The sequence below is a fragment of the Ptychodera flava genome (genome assembly GCF_041260155.1).
Source record: "Ptychodera flava strain L36383 chromosome 3 unlocalized genomic scaffold, AS_Pfla_20210202 Scaffold_27__1_contigs__length_13241970_pilon, whole genome shotgun sequence".
NCBI classification, from domain to species: Eukaryota; Metazoa; Hemichordata; class Enteropneusta; family Ptychoderidae; genus Ptychodera; species Ptychodera flava.
The window spans coordinates 8,702,206-8,723,125 of NW_027248281.1; the positions used below are offsets into that span (position 1 = coordinate 8,702,206).

Consider the following 20,920-nt stretch of genomic DNA (forward strand, 5'->3'; position numbering starts at 1 on the left):
CGTGGAGTCCAATTTTGACTTTTCTTTGATTTGGTGTTGTTGCGATTGTTTGTGTCTCATGATGTAGCGTAGTCACATTTTACGACTATATTTGTTGAAATCCTGATATCGGAGTTTGATAGTTTGAGCGATGATAGGTTCTTGCTGAGTTTCATGTTGTTGTCGGCTCTTCTTTGGAAATAGCTGATTTATTTCCACGGCCATTTTTTCTGTTACGTTACGGTGATTTTTTATTTGTTTGTGTATTCTATGTCATTTTATGGTGTTTTTTTGGTTGTTCTCTTTTTGGAGTATTTGGTGGCCCTTTTGCCCTAAAAAGGGCCGCTTGGTATGGTTTTTTGTTAACGCTTGGCGCGTTTGTTTTGGCGATGAGCCTTAAATGCTTCTTTTCGCCGATTCGATGTGCTAGTGAGTAGGTGTTAGTAGCCTTCTTGTCAGCAGTGTCGCTGATTTCGTTGATGTTATCATTGGCTGACTTGATCGTGTTGTCGATTCGTTTGTTGTTTTCTGTGACGTGAGGAGACAAGCGTGAGCATCTAGCGACTGATGAAATCTGCTGATGATGTCATGAATATGTAATTAGGTGAAAGTGGCCGTCGACGCGTCGCGACTGGCAGTGGCGCTGCACTTGATAAGTCTTAGTCGGGTGGTTACCGTATAACTGGAACAGCCGATCGTTTGCTAAGACGATCAAAAGGTGTCAAGTGCGCCTCCGATAAAGTAGTAAAGTAAACTATGCATAACTAATAGACGGGGCCCAGAACGTCGTTTCAGGCCCAAACGACACTCTGAGCCCCGTCAAGTTCTGTGTGGGTGCAGGGCTGTCATGAAAAGCTTTATGGAGTTGTTTTCAAAAAAAAATGATCTGGAACACGTGAACGACACACAACATAATCTGAACCGCGGCGTAACACAAATAGCGAACGAAAATGCAATTAAATCAGACATCAAACCTGGTTACAAAAACAGGAATTTGTTGTATATCATTCCGCTTTATTCGTGCGGTTTTTTTGCAATAATTAAAGAACCCCATGGCGAGACATCAAGTGTGTTGTACTCTGCGTGTTTGTGCTGAAGCATGACGTGTGTAACCTCCATAAATGTAATAATCTCCATAAATGTAACATCAACCATAATTGTAGTAAAATGCACCCATAAATGTAACAAAAATCAAGCATAAATGTAATAAAAACATCAACCACAATGTAATAAAGAAATCACCCATAAATGTAATACTTATCAACCATAAATGTAATGAATCTATTTTATCGTTGCAATTGAGGAATTAGCCCTTAGATATTTATATATGCAATAAGGAAAGCAACTCCACACATTATTCTTGTCTTAGTTGTTGCGTTTAGTGTATTTTGAAAGTGTATTTTACGTGTCCCTGTTTTGTGTGCAGAACTGATTGGCCATGGCAAGACACAGCTATAATGTAAATGTCAGTGCAGTCTCTACTCCAGAGTGGAGGAGACTGTTTAATATTACGATCCTTTAACGCCATTTTTTCGAAAATGTGCTGTACTTTCTTAATCGGTCGCCTCAAAGTCGTCTTCAGTGGATAAATTGTGTGGAATAATCGATAGAGTGTCTGTATTCCTATGTTGTACCACTTGAAATTTGTTCCTTCACTAGGGATGCAAGGATTTCTAGTTTTGTTGTACTGTGTTCCGGGTAGTGTTCGTGTTTTTTTATACTAGATTGAAATATACTTAGATATATGTTCTCGTCAACACGTTTCGTGTCGTAAGTTTCTGCTATAAGGTTGTATATTTCTCTAGAATTTGTTCTGAGCCATCTGTCATAAACTTAGTGTGGTATCACTGGTTGACGAGTTATTTTGTCGCTTCCTTATTATGTAATTATCAGTGTCTAGAACTGCTGTTCCATTTCCATTATCTAAAGGTTTGATCGGTACCCCGCCGTTTTTGATTGTATTCTCAAGTATTCTCCTCTATGTTTCGGAAAGGAAGCATAGTTTCAGGGAAGTATGCAATAACATTTCACTAGTCTTATTAAAGTTATTATTTACTCAGGGCATTGATAAACAAATAATCACAAATACAAGTTCAAGTTTATTACATTTATGGTTGAGTTTATTACATTTATGGTTAATTTGTTTATTACATTTGTGGTTGCGGGTTGTTACATTAATGGTTCACTGTTTTATTACATTTGTGGAGACTATTACACTTATGGAGTTTACAACGTGTATGAGACGGCAGCAGATACACCGCAAGCCCTCTTGCAAATACCCCGAGTAGCCTGCTTTCACTGTCTCGCAACGGGAGCCTGTCATAGTTTCAATGCGTAATTTATTTGAATATAAATTTCAATTTAATTGCGTTGTACCTTGTGCTCTAAACATGCATGTGTTTTTCGCCTGTGTCCAACCTGCGAGTATTGTAAGTTCAAGTAAGATTGTATTGTGCACGTGTCTTCGTTTCTTATGTGGAAATACACATTCGTCATCGTATGTATGTAAGAAAAGATGGTACTTAGTTGAATTAAGCTACGGGTAACATGACATTATGCACGTGATCAAAGCGCTCAATGTGAAATTAATAACGGGGAAGAAGAATAGAACACAAGCATTAACCTGCCGCGATAAGTGTGCCGACTTAACGGAGGCTGGGCAAAAGCACTAGCACTGAAAGATAACTGTTAAATAACCTCTTGAGAGCAAATGTCAAGATCAAGTAAAATATGCCAACCTTGTACTTTTCTACATGCAATTTCATTTTTTCCATGTATTTCTTGCAGCTAAACAAAGTAAGCTCCTTGATGTGCCGTGGATAATTAAAACACGAGCACGGTAAACGCAACTCCCGTGCTTAAGGGGAGAGGGAGTTTGGCTGTATTTTGATTACCGTGCATAAATTTCGCACTACAAGTTCTCCTATTGCAACATCTCGCTACACACGTTTTTCTTTATCGCAAAATGTCGCGCTACATTATGTTGCGTGTACCAGGTCAGAGCGGCATCGGCACTAAACCAGCATTCTTTCGACATATATTTGAATCAGTACACGAGTAAAATAACATAACAGTAATTTTGGATACACTGTTTCATTTCATTCTGTTTGTTGCGTCATTGTTGTCTTAGCGCTGAACAAAAATTACTTTAGAGGGGTATGGGGGTCTGTAGCGTATGCGTGATTTCATAGCGAAATAATCACCGATTGTTGGATGCAGATACAGAAAGAGGGGTGGTTGGATTTTCGCACTTTCAAACTTTCGTTTAGGGGAGGGGGAGGGGGTTGAGGATAAACACACTAAGTTTCGTTTACCGTGCGCATGTATTAATTAGCCACGACCCCTAAAGATGATTGATGTAAAGACGCATACAAGATCTACACAACAATTGATAAACACTATGATTTTATATCCAAGAATACATAACCTGAAACCTTCGCTTATCAACCTCTTTTTGATGAATGTTATAAATAGCCTTTAAAAAATAAGGGAAAGTTTAATTACCAAACCGTACACGAGTAAAGGTAACATAACTGCTGGGATACATGCAAGTATATATGCACAAAGATAATGTGTATTATTTTCTCGATATTTGATAATAAGTTATCTTATAGGACAAAAGTTGTGACCAATCAGTACCACACTTAATGTTATTTCCGATGAAATGTTCAGCTATTTCGATCAATGGGGAAAATGTATCCTAATTCAAATTCAATGCATTATATTCAAGGGATTCTCCGTGCAGCTAGATGTTAACATCCCATGCTCAATAGATAATGAAGTCTCTGAAACAACTAGCAGTAAATCATACAATGATCCGTCTAAGAGACTCAGTACATTTGTAGCCAAACTGAGAATATACGGTAAATCTTACTTAATAAACGGCAAACAAATAAGTAGTTAACATTTCAGTGAAAAAGTCAATATTTGTAAAGTTAACTGTCAAAGTATTGTACAATAGCTATATTAGCGCGTGAAAGGATATTAACAAAATCCATGTATCTTGTTTGTACACACCAATATTATGATTAATACCTGCAATAAACATGATTGGAACTTATTTTGAATAATTCGAACGTGTAGTAATATCATTTTGAATTGCAAATGTAAGCTTTTCTGCTTTTCTTTTTAAGTTATACACTTGTTTTTACGAGTGAATTTTAATATCGAAATATTAAACTATAAGGTACCGAACACTTTTGAGAAAATCTAATTATCCCAATTAGTAAAAGATGACAATGGTTTGCTTTTACAGATGGCAGGCTGTATTGTAATTTTCCAGCAGCAGTACTTGAACAATATATGCTTAAAATAAACAATTACAAATTATTAAAAATCTTCCTTTAATATCGCAATGTTGGAATTCTGAAATGACTCCGACATTGCAAATTAAGACAATTTCAAGTGGAGATGTAGACAATGAATGCGACCGTGTATATTTCCGATATAGCAATGGTTGGTAGGATATTTCTCCGACCTTCAAGTTGCCATGTTCATTGATAAAGTGTACTTTCCTATAGACAGCAGTAATATTAGCATTCAATTTTTATGAACAACCAGCTGTAAATGAAGAATTTACACTCACAATGAAGATTTCTAACCCATTGAACAATCATTGATCGGCCGAGATGGTGGATTTTCTGCCGATGATTTAATTTGCAAACCGCATGACCGCACTTATCTATGAGAACATAATTTTTCTGCTGAAGTGCTGGGTTCACTCGACGTTTACTGTAGGAAACATCTTTGGATAATTACTTGGAAAATGTATTTTCCAGAAATTGTTTAACTACGACACTGTTGATTTTCATATTACAGAAATTCGGTTTAAGAAATCAAAAATACAAAGCAATGAATGTAAAGCATTACTAAACGAAAACGATGATACACATCTCATGGCGATCGATTTGTGTTGCCAGTTATGACATATGCAAAGACAACGATAAATAGAATAAGAAAATCCTCCTGTCAAACGACGATGCTTTACTTCAACGAACATGCTTGTAGAGATATGCTGTGCAAATCACACGACTAAGATTATTACGACAAATTTGTTTAGAAGTCTGATAAAATTGTGTATTAAATTTTAAGAATTTCTTTCCTATAGAAATATGCAAAAGACTCTAAAACTTTTTGTTACCTCAACAAAACGCTCTTCATAACCAGTATGCTCAATTTGACCAAAAAGTCACTATCGAAATTAGTACAGCAAATTTTAATGCGACGCATATAAGGAAAAATTTGCATACACGTCATACATCTATTGGTATTTATATTCTTATGTCGTTCGAACATCCGTACAAATGTTTACCACATGAAGGCAGATATTTGTCGAATTATCATAAAAATAGCCTCGTACTTCACATTATAGAGCACGAGAAAATAGAAAATTGCTGCAGCTCTAAACGATATGTGTAACCAGTTTGCAGGTTGATACAATCGGTATATTGATGAAATTTTTTGCAAGATCTGTAATCGGTAAACGTGTCGCTATTCACACATTGCTCGGAGGATCACCTATAGATGAAAGAAGAATAAAAAGTGACATCAGTTTATTATAGTAACTCTGCAATAATATTAAAATGAAAATCCGGGAGACGAGTGATATTTTTGTGGCATATAGTATGATATTTAAACATTAAGAATATAAAAAAATGTATTGTCATTGAAGACACATGTTCCACTGGTCCATGCTTTATGTTATTGTTGGACATTCGAAGATAAAGATTGATATGATACATTGAATTTATGTTTTACTCTACTCGTGCTTTAAAGGTTGACCTTTAAAATGTTTTTAAGTATATTTCAAGTCGTCCTTATCTATGATAATTTATTCCTGCATAATGTAGGCCTTTGGCCCTTATATGAGCTTACAATATCTACGTGTCTTCCACAGACAAGTATTTTTATCAGAAATTTAATAGAATATGGCGTGAAATAATACATTTACAGAATGAAGGGAAAAATAGCAATAATTACTGTTGCTCTTTAATTCTGAATGTGTGATAGATAAATTTAGCCAGAGTTTTCATTTGATTTTCGTCTTTTGTTTCTATAAGTATATTGAAAGTGAACAATGATGGCGACCTGTAAAGAATACTTGGAAGGTATTTTTTCCTTAAATAGTTTTATGCACTACATTTAAATAATAAGGGATAGCCATCCTCCATTTCTTTGTGACATAGTTGACAGATCCTAAATTCTCTATCGACTCCTCTGTGACGTCCTAATTCTATTTCTAATTCGTGGTTTCCACATCTAAATCTTGCCAAGGCTCGTCGATATTTAAAAAGATTTTTACTTGAAATTTACTGTTCTAATATTACATATGTCTTAAAATTTCCTATAATAACTAGTTTTCTCACATGTGCTTATATCTGACCACCGTGATGAGATATAAATCGTCCTTATATTGATATTGAATAGTATGCCCGATGACAACTGTTCGATTAGCGAATGATAAATTCCAAGAGTTTAGAGGATGTTAGAATAAGTCAAGGACGTCATTGTATAGATCAAAATGAGACAGGGTGCGGCCATTGCTTAAAATGGCGATGAAATATTTGATATTGTATGTATTTATTTTCATAACCTTTGCCTAAGAGTGTTGACTACATACTTTTCATTTCATTGCTCGCTTGGACCCTTCTACCTTATAACCTCTGTACGTAGAGCACGTATAATTGCCCTAAAGATTATTCCCTCACCTAAACAATTCTTCTTCAGGAAACTTACCGTAAGACAGAAGGCAATGCTATAATAACTTTTCATGTATAAATGTTACAAATAATACAGAAACAATCTCTGCCTCTTACTGGGCAAATGCCAGGTAACACGCCAATTAACCACTTTGTTTCCATGTAAAATATGTCCACATCAAGCAAGTTAGTATTTTATTTGTTTCAATTTACTGTTTGCTCATTCACAGTGATGTTATCATCAAAGGGCCATGCTTCCTGTCATTGATTGACCAGTACAAGTAGGGACCTTGTGTCTGTGCCCGGGAAGTTGCAAAATACGATTGTTTGCTGCATTTCGATTAAGTTAGATGTTTTACCGAGCACTGCTCAGCATCACAACTTTCATATGACGTTAGTGTCCGGTCTACCTTTTCATTTCTCGTTGTTTGTTTTGCTTATCCGTTGCGCTAAGGTTATATTATGATTTCCCAATCGGTTTTCCGCGACCAAACGGTTAGAATCCATGTAAAATCGCTACCAGTCTGATCCGCACAGATACAGATAAAATCGAGCGATAGTCTTAAGCCTGTTGATGAGACACATACTATTATTTTTGGATCGATTCAGTTGGACTCTACTTTGTGGTTGTTTTACAGCTATTTCCATGGATCGCATGTCACAATGATCTTACTGGAAGTTGATCACTGTGTGAGAACCTCGCAACGCATAAAGACGTTGCAATACAATGTACGGCTTGTCAAGTCAGGCGGCACAACAACGTAGAAGGGTTCGCATATCCAACCATCAGTTCGCCCTTATCGAGTTATATTAAGGGATAGAGACTTGTGCTCTATGCACGAAAGGAAAGGGACTATGCCATTGCTGGGAAAGTATAGTATTCTCAAGTGTACTGTCTTTCATCGAGGTATTTAATGCTAGAGGTACAGGGAGCGATTCTGACAGAAAAAATAGAGTTCTTTCTAATTCACATAGCCTGTTAGAAAGAAGAGTTTAGGAAAATCATGGTACTCCTGCTTCAGTGAAGTAGCGGGTTGACAACAGGAGCACGTGAAATTCTAGTTTCAAATCATTGATAAGATAGGGGTTGTTAAAGCCCCAATTGCTGCGGATTTTATGCACTACTTTCATAATTTTATTTCAAACCAAAGTTGGTTCGTGTAAATGTTCTACCTGAAGGGAATGTAGAGAAGTATCACTACTTGCTGATTTGGACCATGCCTACACTGTAAAAATAGAGGACGCTTGACGCGTCTTTACGCGTTCAAAATATACGTGTCGGCTTTCAATTTTGAACGGCTAGTGTGCATATTCTTTACACTCGTGTTCATATTATTAAAAATGATGTTCTAAACCTGAACACGCAGTGTTAACAACCATCTCCTGCAAGTGGTCAAAAACTCAGCATCACTGAAATTTTACAATACTGTGAAACAATTAACAATCTTTTGTTTTATTTACTTTACAATGGCTATATTAAATTTACTACTGCCTCGCTGTCCGGCAAATGTACACGGATGTCGGTGTAACGAATTTCCCACTAAGTGAAAAATATTTCCGGTCTACAATTGCTGAAAGCATGTTTTTTTTTCTAAAAAAAGAAGTATACAAAATAATTTTACACGTTTATTACGTGTTGAAATTTTGAAAATTTGAAAAGAAAATCAGAAAACCACCACGAACGTTTTAATTTTAATATCGGCGTGCAAGAGGCGTTCTATTTCTAAACACGTGGTGTTCAAGTTTGGTCCTTTTTCCTATCCCATGATGCATCAAAGCGGAAGTTGCGACATTTTTCTTGTAAGAGCACCCTGAAGTCGTGACCGTGCGGAAGCAAGACCAGAAAGGGTAAGTTTTCTCTCCAAAGTAGTAAACGGTATTAGATTTTGAAGCATCTGTATTAATATGCTTCGAAATTAATCGTATTGTACTTTGAAATAGCTTAACTACGTGAAGAAACCTTTTTTTTCTTTCAGTGGCTTGTATACCAACAACAAGCTGTGAATACGCAGTGGTACTTTGGCCATGGCCTATCGATCGATTTCACTCGGGTCAAGGGTCATCGCAACACAACTGTAGCGATAACCCTTGACCTGAGCGCGATCGATACGCCTTGCATAGTACCGCTGCGTAATCACAGCTGACACATGTCTTTTAGTAGAGACAATCGCATGTAAAAAAATCAATTAAACATTGTAGAGTATACAATGTATTGTTTCAGCATATGAGAGTTTGGCTTTTTTATTTTAATCAGTTGATGACAAGAAGAAGCAACAGTATTGAAAAGAGGCACTGTATATGAAAGTCTCCCCTTTTTTTAACCTAAGAAGCCCCTTGTCTTTCGCCATATTACCCATTATTGCATTATTTTTCAGGATATAAAAAGTTGGATTTACTGAAACTCGAAGAGTTGTTACAGAATCTGGTGGTACAGATAATGAAGAAAATGAGTAAACAGGTAGCTTTCTTGAAACAAACTTGAGAACCTCAGTTCATCTGTAGTGTAGATATAAACTTCAAGGGTCAGTAACTGAATTTTGATAAGTTTCTGTATTTTTTTCCGGATTAATCTAAGCTTTGGTAGCATGCTATGATCAACTAAATGTTGCCGGTGAATAAGCTTTCACAGATGTGTAGTCTCCTCTGTCAGTTGCAAGGGTGGAATGAACAATTAAAGCTGAAAGCGACGGAAAATTCAGAGTAAAATGTCCACTCTGAATTATTTAATTTTCTGAAATTTTCACTCTGAATTTTCTGTCACTTTCTGCTTCAATTTTTCATTCCCCTTGCATCTGATGAAGGAGACTTCACGTCTTTGGAAGCTTATGCCCTTATAACATTTAGTTGATCATAGCATGCTGTCGAAACCTAAGAGAATTTGTATTGTAGCTAAACACAACTCTTGTTTTTAGCAACAGGTTTTTTTAGCTGTGCCGTCAGCTAAATAGGGGATGTGTAGCATTGTCCTTAAATTTGTACATCCAAAGGTTTTTCTTCAAAACAGTCTCTACGAATCCTTTAATATTTGGATAACAGGTCCCAAGGGATTACCCTAATCACATATGTTCAAATAATGACGAACCATGCAAATTTATATTTTTGAGGCTAATTTTGTTATTTAAGGCAAAGTTCTCCTTCTCTTTTACTGACGTCTTCAATATTGGTAAACATGTCCCTACGAATGACCCTAGTCAAATTTGTGCTAGTTGGGATGTAATATTCAAATTTTTATATTTCATGGCAATTTTCGTCATTTTGGTCAAAAACTCTTTAAAAATCTTCTTTAAAAGTGCTAATTTAAGAGCTTTAATAGTTAGGACATAGATCTCTACTGATAGCCTTCTTCAGATTGTTCAAAATATGCAGAAATTTGCTACTGTCTATTTTAATACATCAAAGACATTTCAGACATTTTTAATATATGAGGGCTTACCAAAATGTGATATATATACGTTATGATGAAATCTACAGTTTTTTTTATTTTAAGGGTGATTTTTACCATTTTTGGTAAAAACATTTGTATAAAAATTAATAGCAAGGTACACCAGAATTTGAAAGGTCTTTACGAATATGTTTTTAATTTCTGAGAAGTAGATTTTTGAGAATGTCACCGATTTATTTCATTGTTTATTTAAAGATATTACAAACAAACAAACCTTTTTGTTTATGAAGGACTTTGTTGGACAAGGAAATAGGTTTTACCCTGCCAAGGACCAACTTTCCCCACTTTCTGCATGTTGTTCCTTACTGTGACACTTTGACAACTTGACATGTTGTGTTTACTTTAATGTGGACAACTATATACCATGTGCACTAGAGAAGCCTTGACTAACTTTTTTTCTTCAAAATGTACAATTGTTTATACAAGAGGAAATGTTTTTACGAAACCATCTTACAACAATGAAGTATGCATTCCATACATATACGTATTTTCAACACAACAAGTAAGCCAATTTTGAGCTTTTTCAGATGATTTTTTGTACATTTTAAACAAGTATGAACCTTAAAACGTAATCCACAATATTTAAGTAAAACCTGTTTTGTCATTACCTTGTTCATATTTTTTAAAACGATCTACAGTGTTCATTGGGATTTTTATTGCTTATGTTTTTGATAGAAGGGTGTTAACACCGTTGGTATTTTCCATTGACAAACTGTACATACAAAGTGGCAATGTTTATTTGCCCATTTTACAGTATATTATCGTATTTTACTCTAGAAATGCTTTGTGTACTTTTAGAATAAAATAATTTTACTGAATATCAGTGGTCTGTAATGTTATTTGAACACCCCTGAACGCCCAAAATTAAAGGTGTTCAACAAGCCCGCATCATGTGTTCTAGACTTTAACACACTTATCGTTGAACGGCATCCATGCCTTCAAAATGTGTTACAGCCCTTTGAACGCGTAGATGCGTTCAATTTTTTGAACACATTTCATGTGCAACATGTGTTCAGATATGGAACACCATGTGTTCAATATAATGTCTGATGAACACATAGTGTTCAAAATCTGTACACGTGTGTTCAAAAATTGAACGTTGGTTGAACACGTAGTGTTAAATTTCTGAACGTCTAGACGCGTTCAAAAAGTGTTACAAAAAGGCGTTTAATTGGTGTTCTATCCTTGAACACTTAACTTTACAGTGTATACATTTCAACAAGCTGAATAATAAAAGCATGCTGCAACATAAAATGGCATCCTCAGAGTAACGCAGTATTTCCAGCACATACACATCGTGATCATACCAGAAACAAGCATTTATCCGGACGCGCAATTGACTATGACTAACATTTTATTGCTGTACTCTTAAAGTTTATTTTCTCAGTCGTATGATTACTTTTAAAATGGCGAGAAATCTAAAATGATGTAAAACGTTTGAATTCACATGTCATTTATAATTTTTTAGTTTTTAATGGCTATAATTCAAAAACAAAGAAAACTCTTGGAAAACGGGGGATATTTTGAGATTGATCTATTTTACATTCACAGCTATTTTGGCTTTAAAGAAAATATCGCATTGGCCTGGTAATAACACTTACGACAAGGGGACTTTGTTCGCGCCCTTGTTAAGTGGCTCTTGTGCAGGCAGGATTGTCCGGTTACGGGTGCTGGATAAACGTGTAGTAAATCGTCAAATGTTTTTTAGACAGCTAGCACGGATCGTTTGATTTCGGCTATTGAGCGTTATTTTACATACAAAGTGGCAATGTTTATTACATACAAAGTGGCAATGTTTATTTGCCCATTTTACAGTAAATTATCGTATTTTACTCTAGAAATGCTTTGTGTATTTTTAGAATAAAATAATTTTACTGAGGGATCGAGTTATTGATGTAGATATGCCTTCTGAAAGAATGACAACAGCTGTTGTATGAAGAGCATACTGTTAGTTCGGATAGACATTTTGGTGTAGTTAAACTATGTTAAATATTCGAATGCATATGTGTAGTTAGGATTTTCATACACAGTGTTTTTTTACCTTACTCATTCTTTTGGAGATTCAAGTGCCATCGAAGTTATAATATTATAATCTTCGAACTTTTTTGTAATGTTTTCAATTTTTCCCGGAGATATTTATTAGTTTAAGTAAATTGAGTTTTATGAGGAACTTGCTTAATTCACTCCCTTTTCTGTCATAATGATGCTGAAGTCAGACTCGGTTCCGGATTCGGTTCGGATTCGAGTAGCTGTAAGAAATTTATACTTTCAGCCGATTTTGTTAAAATGTGGACTACTTTATTTTCACTTCGAATTTATTTTCATTACTTTCCCTGGACCTTTTTTCAGCTAAAATCAAACCGAATCAGACTGAACAAAGTGAAAATAAGACCACATTGAAACATTGAAAATCTATTATCATCTGAAATGAATTACAGTGAAAATAAAATGGCCCATAGTACTTCCGTATGCAAAGATAAATACTTGTCGTCACGAACAAGTTTTAATGGGTTGCCTGTGGGCATCTATTTACAAATAAAATAAATTGGTTTAAAAAAATACGGAAAATTTCAAAGTACTTTAATTCGAATTGAAAGGAAGTGTTGGGCAACGAAAAAAACATTTACAGAAACATTTATATTTTATTTATTTATTTGTCACAATGTGTATCACATGGTGTAATGCTAATGTGTTGTATTACTTTGTTGTTTTGATTGATGTTTTTCTACATAGATTTCATTTTGAATCTGAGTAAACTATCAGTTAATATGTTGTTTAATAAAGATTGCATTGAATGCATTTCTTTGTATAGAGCATATTAGTGTTAGTTTGAATAGTCCAGACTGCATAATGCCCATAGTTGCTCATAAGTTGTAACGTTTGACTAATTTTTCAGGAGTTTTGTCTGGTGTATTCATGCACTAGAATTTTGTTTTTTAAAACTGTATAAATTATGATTATGTACGAAACATTTATGTCATGAAATACGTGCTACATATGCAGTAAGGTAATCTAGTTAAATTATCTCCTTGTGTATTAGTAGTTATCATATCCTTCGGAAAAATAATAAATAAGCTGGAAATATCAGTTATTCGAATCTGAAACCGAATACGAAACAAGATCCGAAACTGAGTTCAACTTCAGCATCGCTGTGTCATGACATATTTGTCAACTTTTCAGCCCCCAAAAGAGTTAACCTTCTGCAGTGGTTATATAGAATATAATGTGCGGAATATAGGCCACCCCACGTTCATAATGGGTACGACCAATACATCTGGCAACTTTTGCGTGTTGCAGAGAATATTACCGAAGTAATGCGATTTTTAAATGCAGTGTACTTCACCTATAACCGAAGCTTTTAATCCAGTGGTGTAAGGAAATCACAAGAATGACTACAATTATTTTTTCTATGAAGTCGTAATACATAATGTATCGAATATTAGCTACCCAACCGTGTCAAAGGGATTGCTCACTATATGTAGAAAATCTTGTACAAGGTAGGAAATATGTTAGGAGAAAAAACATTAGGTAGACCTGTGGTCAATTGAAACCAAGCAGTTCAAATCAGCATTTTTGCATTGAATATATAAATCTCTGTTCTTATTCAAGCCAGTTTTTATGCCCAAGTTAATTTTCTGTCTCAAATTTCATTTATCTCTAGGTTCATACCTTCTTAAGGTTCAAAATCACTTGCAAAGTTCATTTTGAAGAGGAAAATATTTTCACTCTTAATCCTGCTGACCGCCAATGTGAGCATATCAATCCGATGAGAAGCCATGGCGTAGCCAATTTTATAATCATTGAGAATGATCCTACGCTGTCACGTGAAACTGTGCAGCAACTGATCAGCCACTTATGTGATCATGGAAACTTTTTGTAGAATAGCTTGAAAAGTTTGGAATGTTCTACATAAATTATAACGAAAGGCTGCTCTTATACCACTAAACAGACGAAAGCCTTTACCGGCATACATTTGTTGTGCATGATTTCATTGTTTTTAAAATGACCAGATATATCACGATGATAATGATGTGATGAGGGTGATTAAAAACGTCTTGAAATGCAGGAAACACACGTCGCGGCGCATTGTACATAGCATAATAAAAAGTAAAATTATAAAAGTACAATCATACATGACGCTAAAGAGAGAAAAATCACTGTATAAAAGCAATGAAATTGATCAAACGAAGCCATTAAAAATTACAAAAAAAAATAGTAAAAAGGTAAACTGTCAAGTTGCAACAACAATTGCGAACAGTAATAGCTGCCTTGATTACCAGAGGAAATTATTCTAGAGTGCGGACATGTCAGACATGCAACCATCCCACTTCAAATAGCACTGACACTTCTGACTTAATCTGAATTTAGAAATCCTTAAAAAGGGCCCTGACAACGTTGGAAAAAAATAAATAGGGTATACTGTTCCTGTCAACTGTAGGGTTTGTCGGAAAGATGTTAGTTATTTATAGGTCATGAGGCAACACAGTATGAAACTTTGCAAGATAACATTTTGCGTGAGCATTTGAAGTTGTTTCAAATTTCAAATTTGATTACATCAGTTTTGTCAACGCTCGATTACAAAAACTGTGGTGAGCAAATTTTTTTTGGTTATATCTCCATTCATGCATTCACCTGCAAATTATTCTAAGACATAAATGGAGTGTCTTTGTATTTGTCCTCATATACAATCCAATTTGCTTGGTGATTGAATAAAAAGTGGCAACAAGGCATTTTCTTCGGGCCTAAACCAAATAATTAAGACAAATAACTAAGACAAGAATAGACCTATTTGTTTCAAAGTCTGTATTAGGACATGTATATTATCATAAATATGTTTTGTTGCACAGTCCCAAACGGTCGACGTGCGGCTGTTTTATTTTTTTCTTTTGCATTAAGCCAACTTTTGTAAAATGATACCTAGAAAATTTTCATTCAAACTCCGTACAATTTGCACTATCCTCTTTTTAGCATGATATTAGTCCAATATAAATGATGCAATGTTAAAAACTGTTCACCAAACAAGGAGAAAACAGCAGTAGAAGTTATTGAGGTTTTAGATGAATGGTAAATACAGATTGAGAGACTACGTGAATGGTATGTGCACTGTCAAGTTAAGTGTTCAAGGATACACAGTAAAGTAAAGTGTTCAAGGATAGAACACCAATTAAACGCCTTTTTGTAACACTTTTGAACGCGTCCAGACGTTCAGAAATTTAACACTACGTGTTCAACCAACGTTCAATTTTTGAACACACGTGTGCAGATTTTGAACACCATGTGTTCATCAGACATTGTATTGAACATATGGTGTTCCATATCTGAACACTTGTTGCACATGAAATGTGTTCAAAAATTTGAACGCATTTACGCGTTCAAAGGGCTGTAACACTTTTTGAACGCATGGACGCCGTTCAACGATAAGTGTGTTAAAGGATTGAACACATGATATGCACTTGTTGAACACATTATCTTTTGGCGTTCAGGGGGTGTTCAAGCCTGGAAATAACATAACGAACCACTGATATTCAGTAAAATTATTTTATTCTAAAAATACGCAAAAATTACTTGAGTAAAATACAATTATTTAGTGTAAAATGGGAAAACAAATAGGCCACTTTGTAAAGTTTGTCAGAGGAAAACACCAACGGTGTAAACACCTTCCTAATTAAACATAAACACAATAAAATATTTATTAACACTGTTGATCGTTTTCTCAATATATAAGAACAAAGTATTGACAAAACAGGTTTAACTTCAATATTGTTGATTACGTTATATGTTTATACTTGTACAATCGTACAAAATATCTGTTCTGAAAAAGCTCAAAATTTGTCTTAGTTATTGTGTTGAAAACACGTATTCGTATGAAATGTTTACTCCGGTTTGTAAAATAGTTTGAGACATTTCCTCTTGTATAGACAATTGCAAACTTGGAAAAAGGTTAGTCACGGCTTCTCTGATGCACATGGTACATATGTCCACACTAAAGTAAACACAACATGTCAAGTTGTCACAAAGTGTCACAGTAAGACACAGCATGCAGAAAGTGGGTAGAGGGGTCCTTGGAGGTGTAAAACCCATTTCCTTGTCCAACAAAGTCCTTCATGAACGAAAAGATTTGTTGGCTTGTAATACCTTTAAATAAACTCTGAAATAAATCAGTGACATTCCAAAACTCCACTTCTCATAAATTAATAACACATTAACTAATTTTGACTTCGTTTCATAAGTTTTGTTCTGTATGTCAATAAGCATTTGCTGTTGAACCTGGAAACTTCAGTCCTTACTAAAATTCACTTGTAAAAGGAAACTGCAGTCTAAAACCAATGGCAACAACCTAAATGTTAGCCATTCCAACGCAATATAGCAATACAACAAGAGCGAATTAGACGTCGAAAGACCTCGCAGTGTTATGTAAAGGATCTCTGACAGCTCACTTCGGGATGGCCTCACCAAAAATGGGAGAAAAGCTGCAAAAATACACAATTGAAGATTTCACTATGATTTGGACATATCAAATTGAGATCATCCCAAAAAAGATGTGTAGCAAATATTAACGCTATCTGAGAGGTAATTTTTTAAGATACAAATTTTTTGACCAAAACTGGTAAAAAGTGACCCCAAAATAAAAACTTGCAGATTTCATCATAACTTGAATATATCACATTCTGATAGTTCCCTATGTCTTAAAAATGTCTGAAATGTCTTTTATGTCTCAAAAATACAAATTTGCATATTTCTGCATAATTTGAACAATCTGATAAAGCTATCCGCAGAGACTTATATCAAAAATATCAAAGCTGTTCATGAAGTACTTTTGAAAAATATTTTTAAAGCTTTTTTGACCAAAAACGAAAAAAAATTGCCATGAAAAATAAAGATTTGATTATATATATATTTCATCACAACTAGCACAAATTTTACGAAGGTCATTCTTAGGGACATGTTTACTAAATATTGAAGACGTCGAACCACCAGTAAGAGAGAAGAAGATTTTTGCCAAAAAATAGCAAAATTCGCCTCAAAAATACAAATTTGCGTATTTCACCATAACTTGAACATATCTGATTAGGGTAATCTCTGGGAACCTGTACTCAAAATATTAAAGGAATCGCACTGGCCGTTTTAAAGAAAAAGCTTGGGATGTAAAATTTGAGGACGATGCCTCACATTCACCTATTAGATAAGCTCTGTGTCGCTAAAAGCAAAGCTAAAAACAGTAACAAATCGAGAACAAAAGACGTGTTGATCAACAATACAAAATAATCTAAGATTTGGTAGCAGGCTATGATCAACTAAATGTTACTGGAGCATAAGCCTTCAAAGACGTGAAGTCTCCTTCATCAGATGAAAGGGTTCAATGAGGAATTGAAGCAGAAAGCGACAGAAATTCAGAGTGAAAATTTCAGAAAAATTCAGAAATTCAGAGAGTACATTTTTCGCTCTGAATTTTCTGTCGCATTCTGCTTTAATTTTTCATTCCATTCTTGCATCTGATAAGGGAGACTACACGTATTTATCCTCCAGTAACGTTTAGTTGATCATAGCGTTCTACCAAAGCTGAGATAAATCCAGAACAAAAATACAGAAACTTATCAAAATTCAGTTAGTGACCCTCGGAAGTTTAAATCTACATTAGAGATGAACTGAGTTTTCAAGCTTGTTTCCAGATAGCTACCTCTACACTCATCTTCTTTAATTTCTGCACCATCAGCTTCTGTAACAACTCTTCGATTACCAGGTAAATCCAACTTTTCACATCCTGAAAATAATGCAACAATAGGTAATATGGCGACATGAGACTTTAAATGAAAGACAGGGTGGCCTTATTAGGTTAAGGAAAAGGGGTTACTTTGGTATACAGTGCCTCTTTTCGATACTGTTACAAAATATTGGCTTCTTTTTGTCATCAACTGATGAAAAGTAAAAGAAAGGCCAACTCTCATATGCTGAAACAATAGAGTGTACACTCTGCGATGTTTAACTAATGTTTTATATGCGATTGTGTAGAAGACATGTGTTAGCTGTGATTACGCAGCGGTGTGTGGCATATCGATCTCGCTCGGGTCATCGCTACAGTTTTGCGGTTATGACCCTTGACCCGAGTGCGATCGATACGCCATGGCCCAAAACACCGCTGCGTATTTACAGCTAGCGTATGGTATACAAACCACTGAAAGAAAAAAAAAGGTTTCTTCACGTATTTTAGCTATTCCAAAGTACTACACAAATAATTTCAAAGGATAATAATACAGATGCTTCAAAATTCAACACCTTTCACTATTTTGGAGAGAAAACTTACCCTTTCTGGTCTTGCTTCCGCACGATCACGTCTTCAGCGTGCGTTTACAAGACAAATGTCGCAACTTCCGTTTTTATGCATGACGGATATGAAGAGGCACCAAACGTGAACACCAAGTGTTAAGGAGTAGAACGCCCCTTGCACGCCGATGTTAAAATTAAAACGTTCATGGTGGTTATCTGATTTTCTTTTCCTAATTTCAATATTTCAACCCGTAATAAACGTGTAACATCATTTTGTACACTTTCTTTTTTAGAAAAAACATGCTTTCAGTAATTTTAGACCGGAGATATTTTTCACTTAGTAGTAAATTTAATATAGCCACAGTAAAATAAAAAACACTAAAGAGTGTTAATTGTTTTACAGTATTGCAAAATTTCTGTCATGCTGAGTTTTTGAACACTTGAAGGAGATGGTTGTTAACACTACGTGTCCAGGTTTAGAACATCATTGCTCATAATATGAACACTAGTGTTAACAATATGAACACTAGCCGTTCAAATTTGAACACTGACATCTACATTTTGAACGCGTAAAGACGCGTCTAGCGTCCGCTATTTTTACAGTGTAGAACACCAATAAAGCGCCTTTTGTAACACTTCTTTAACGCGTCTAGACGTTCAGAAATTTAACACTACGTGTTCAACCAATGCTCACTTTTGAATTCACGTGTGCAGATTTTGAACACTCCGTGTTCATCAGACATTATATTGAACACCATAGTGTTCCATATCTGAACACACGTTGCACATGAAATGTGTTCAAAAATTGAACGCATTTACGAGTTCAGAGGACTGTAACACTCTTTAAACGCATGGACGCCGTTGAACGACAAGTGTATTAAAGGTTAGAACACCTTTAATTTTGGGCGTTCAGGGGGATTCAAGCCGGGAAATAACAAAATAGACAACTGATATTCAGTAAAATTATGTTATTTAAAATACACAAAATATCTTTGAGTAAAATACAATTATTTAGTGTAAATTTGGCAAATTAACATGGCCACTTTGTAAAGTTTGTCAGAGGAAAACACCAACGGTGTTAACACCTTCCAATATAAACATAAACAAAAAGTCCAAATAAACACATTAGATCGTTTTCAAACAATATGAACAAAGTAAAGTGACAAAACAAGTTTTACGTAAATATTGTGGATTACGTAATATGTTCATACTTGTAAAATCGTATAATACATGTTCTGAAACAGCTCAAAATTGGCTTACTTGAATATATCAAATTCTGATAATTCTTTATGTCTCAAAATGTCTGAAATGTCTTTAAAGTCTCAAAAATACACATTTGCGTATTTCATCATAACTTGTACATATATGATTAGGATAATCCATTGAAGCCTGTACTCGTGATATTAACGGAATTGTAAAGGCCGTTTTAAAGAAAAAGCTCTTGATATAAAAAATTGAGGACGATTCCAAACATTCACCTATGATATTGTTACGCGACAGAAAACGAACAATAGGTGAACTCAGCAGTTTCCGTGTAAAATGAAATTCATTCCAAAAAATAAAACTAATTGCTAAGTCAGGGATAGAATGCAAACTGTAAAAGTTTACGGACTACTTATCTCAGCTGGGACGCCAAAGCTCCAGTCTCAAAGTTGTAACAGTCAGTCAGATGAATGAACAGTCCTTTGGCTTGCAGGCTTGAAGTTGCACAAAGTCCTCACTATAAATCCAGCGTTGGCAGTGAAGGCCTTGAAAAGTCTTGAAAATTAATACTGCTGGAGTTTCTAAAGACTTGAAGTAACACGCAAGAGACACAATCCCAAATGTCTAACTGCAAGCTGTGCACGTCCTTTTTTATACCATGTGCTTACATAAGAGCATATAAGAACAATCTATAACTTTTATTGACATGCTAATTACTGTTCTGAATTATCTCTCTTACGAAACTAACAAATTTCCAGAATATTCCAAACATGACTAATTGAATTTAAGGTTGTGAAGTCATTAAGGCAGTGACCTTGAGAATGTTCTAGACTAATTAATCAGGTCATGATGAGTGTGGGGGAAAATGACCTACATAACAATATACGCCCTGCGTCCTTAACAGCAAAGCTAAAAACAGTAACATATCGACAACAAAAGACGTTTTGATCTAAAATAAAAATAATCTAAGATTTTGAAGCAGGGTATGATCAACTAAACATTATTGGAGCATAAGCCTTCAAAAGCGTGACGTCTCCTTTATCAGATACAAGAGTGGAATGAAGATTTGAAGCAGAATACGACAGAAAATTCAGAGCGAAAATTGCAGAAAATTCAGAATTCAGAGTGTACATATTTCACAGAATTTTCTGTCGCTTTCTGCTTAAATTCTTCATTTCAACCTTGCACCTAATAAGGGAGACTACACTTATTTCAAAGCTCATTTTCCAGTAACTTTAGTTGATCATAGCATTCTACCAAAGGTCAGATATATTCAGAACAAAAATACAGAAACTTATCAAAATTCAGTTACTGACCCTCGAAAGTTTAAATC

The 20,920-nt window shown here is 35.0% G+C and overlaps 1 protein-coding gene across 1 annotated transcript in view; it reads right to left on the reverse strand.

Moving 5' to 3' along the window:
• The window catches only part of LOC139126169 (C-type lectin domain family 10 member A-like), a 45,708-nt gene extending 26,566 nt beyond the window's left edge, over positions 1-19,142 (reverse strand). Inside the window, exons 1-2 of the mRNA XM_070692219.1 lie at positions 19,079-19,142; positions 17,754-17,881 (exon numbers count right to left, since the gene is read on the reverse strand). Coding sequence (XP_070548320.1) covers positions 17,754-17,881; positions 19,079-19,142 — 192 coding nt within the window. The remainder of the gene's footprint in view (positions 1-17,753; positions 17,882-19,078) is intronic.
• Between the last annotated feature and the right edge of the window lie 1,778 nt (positions 19,143-20,920).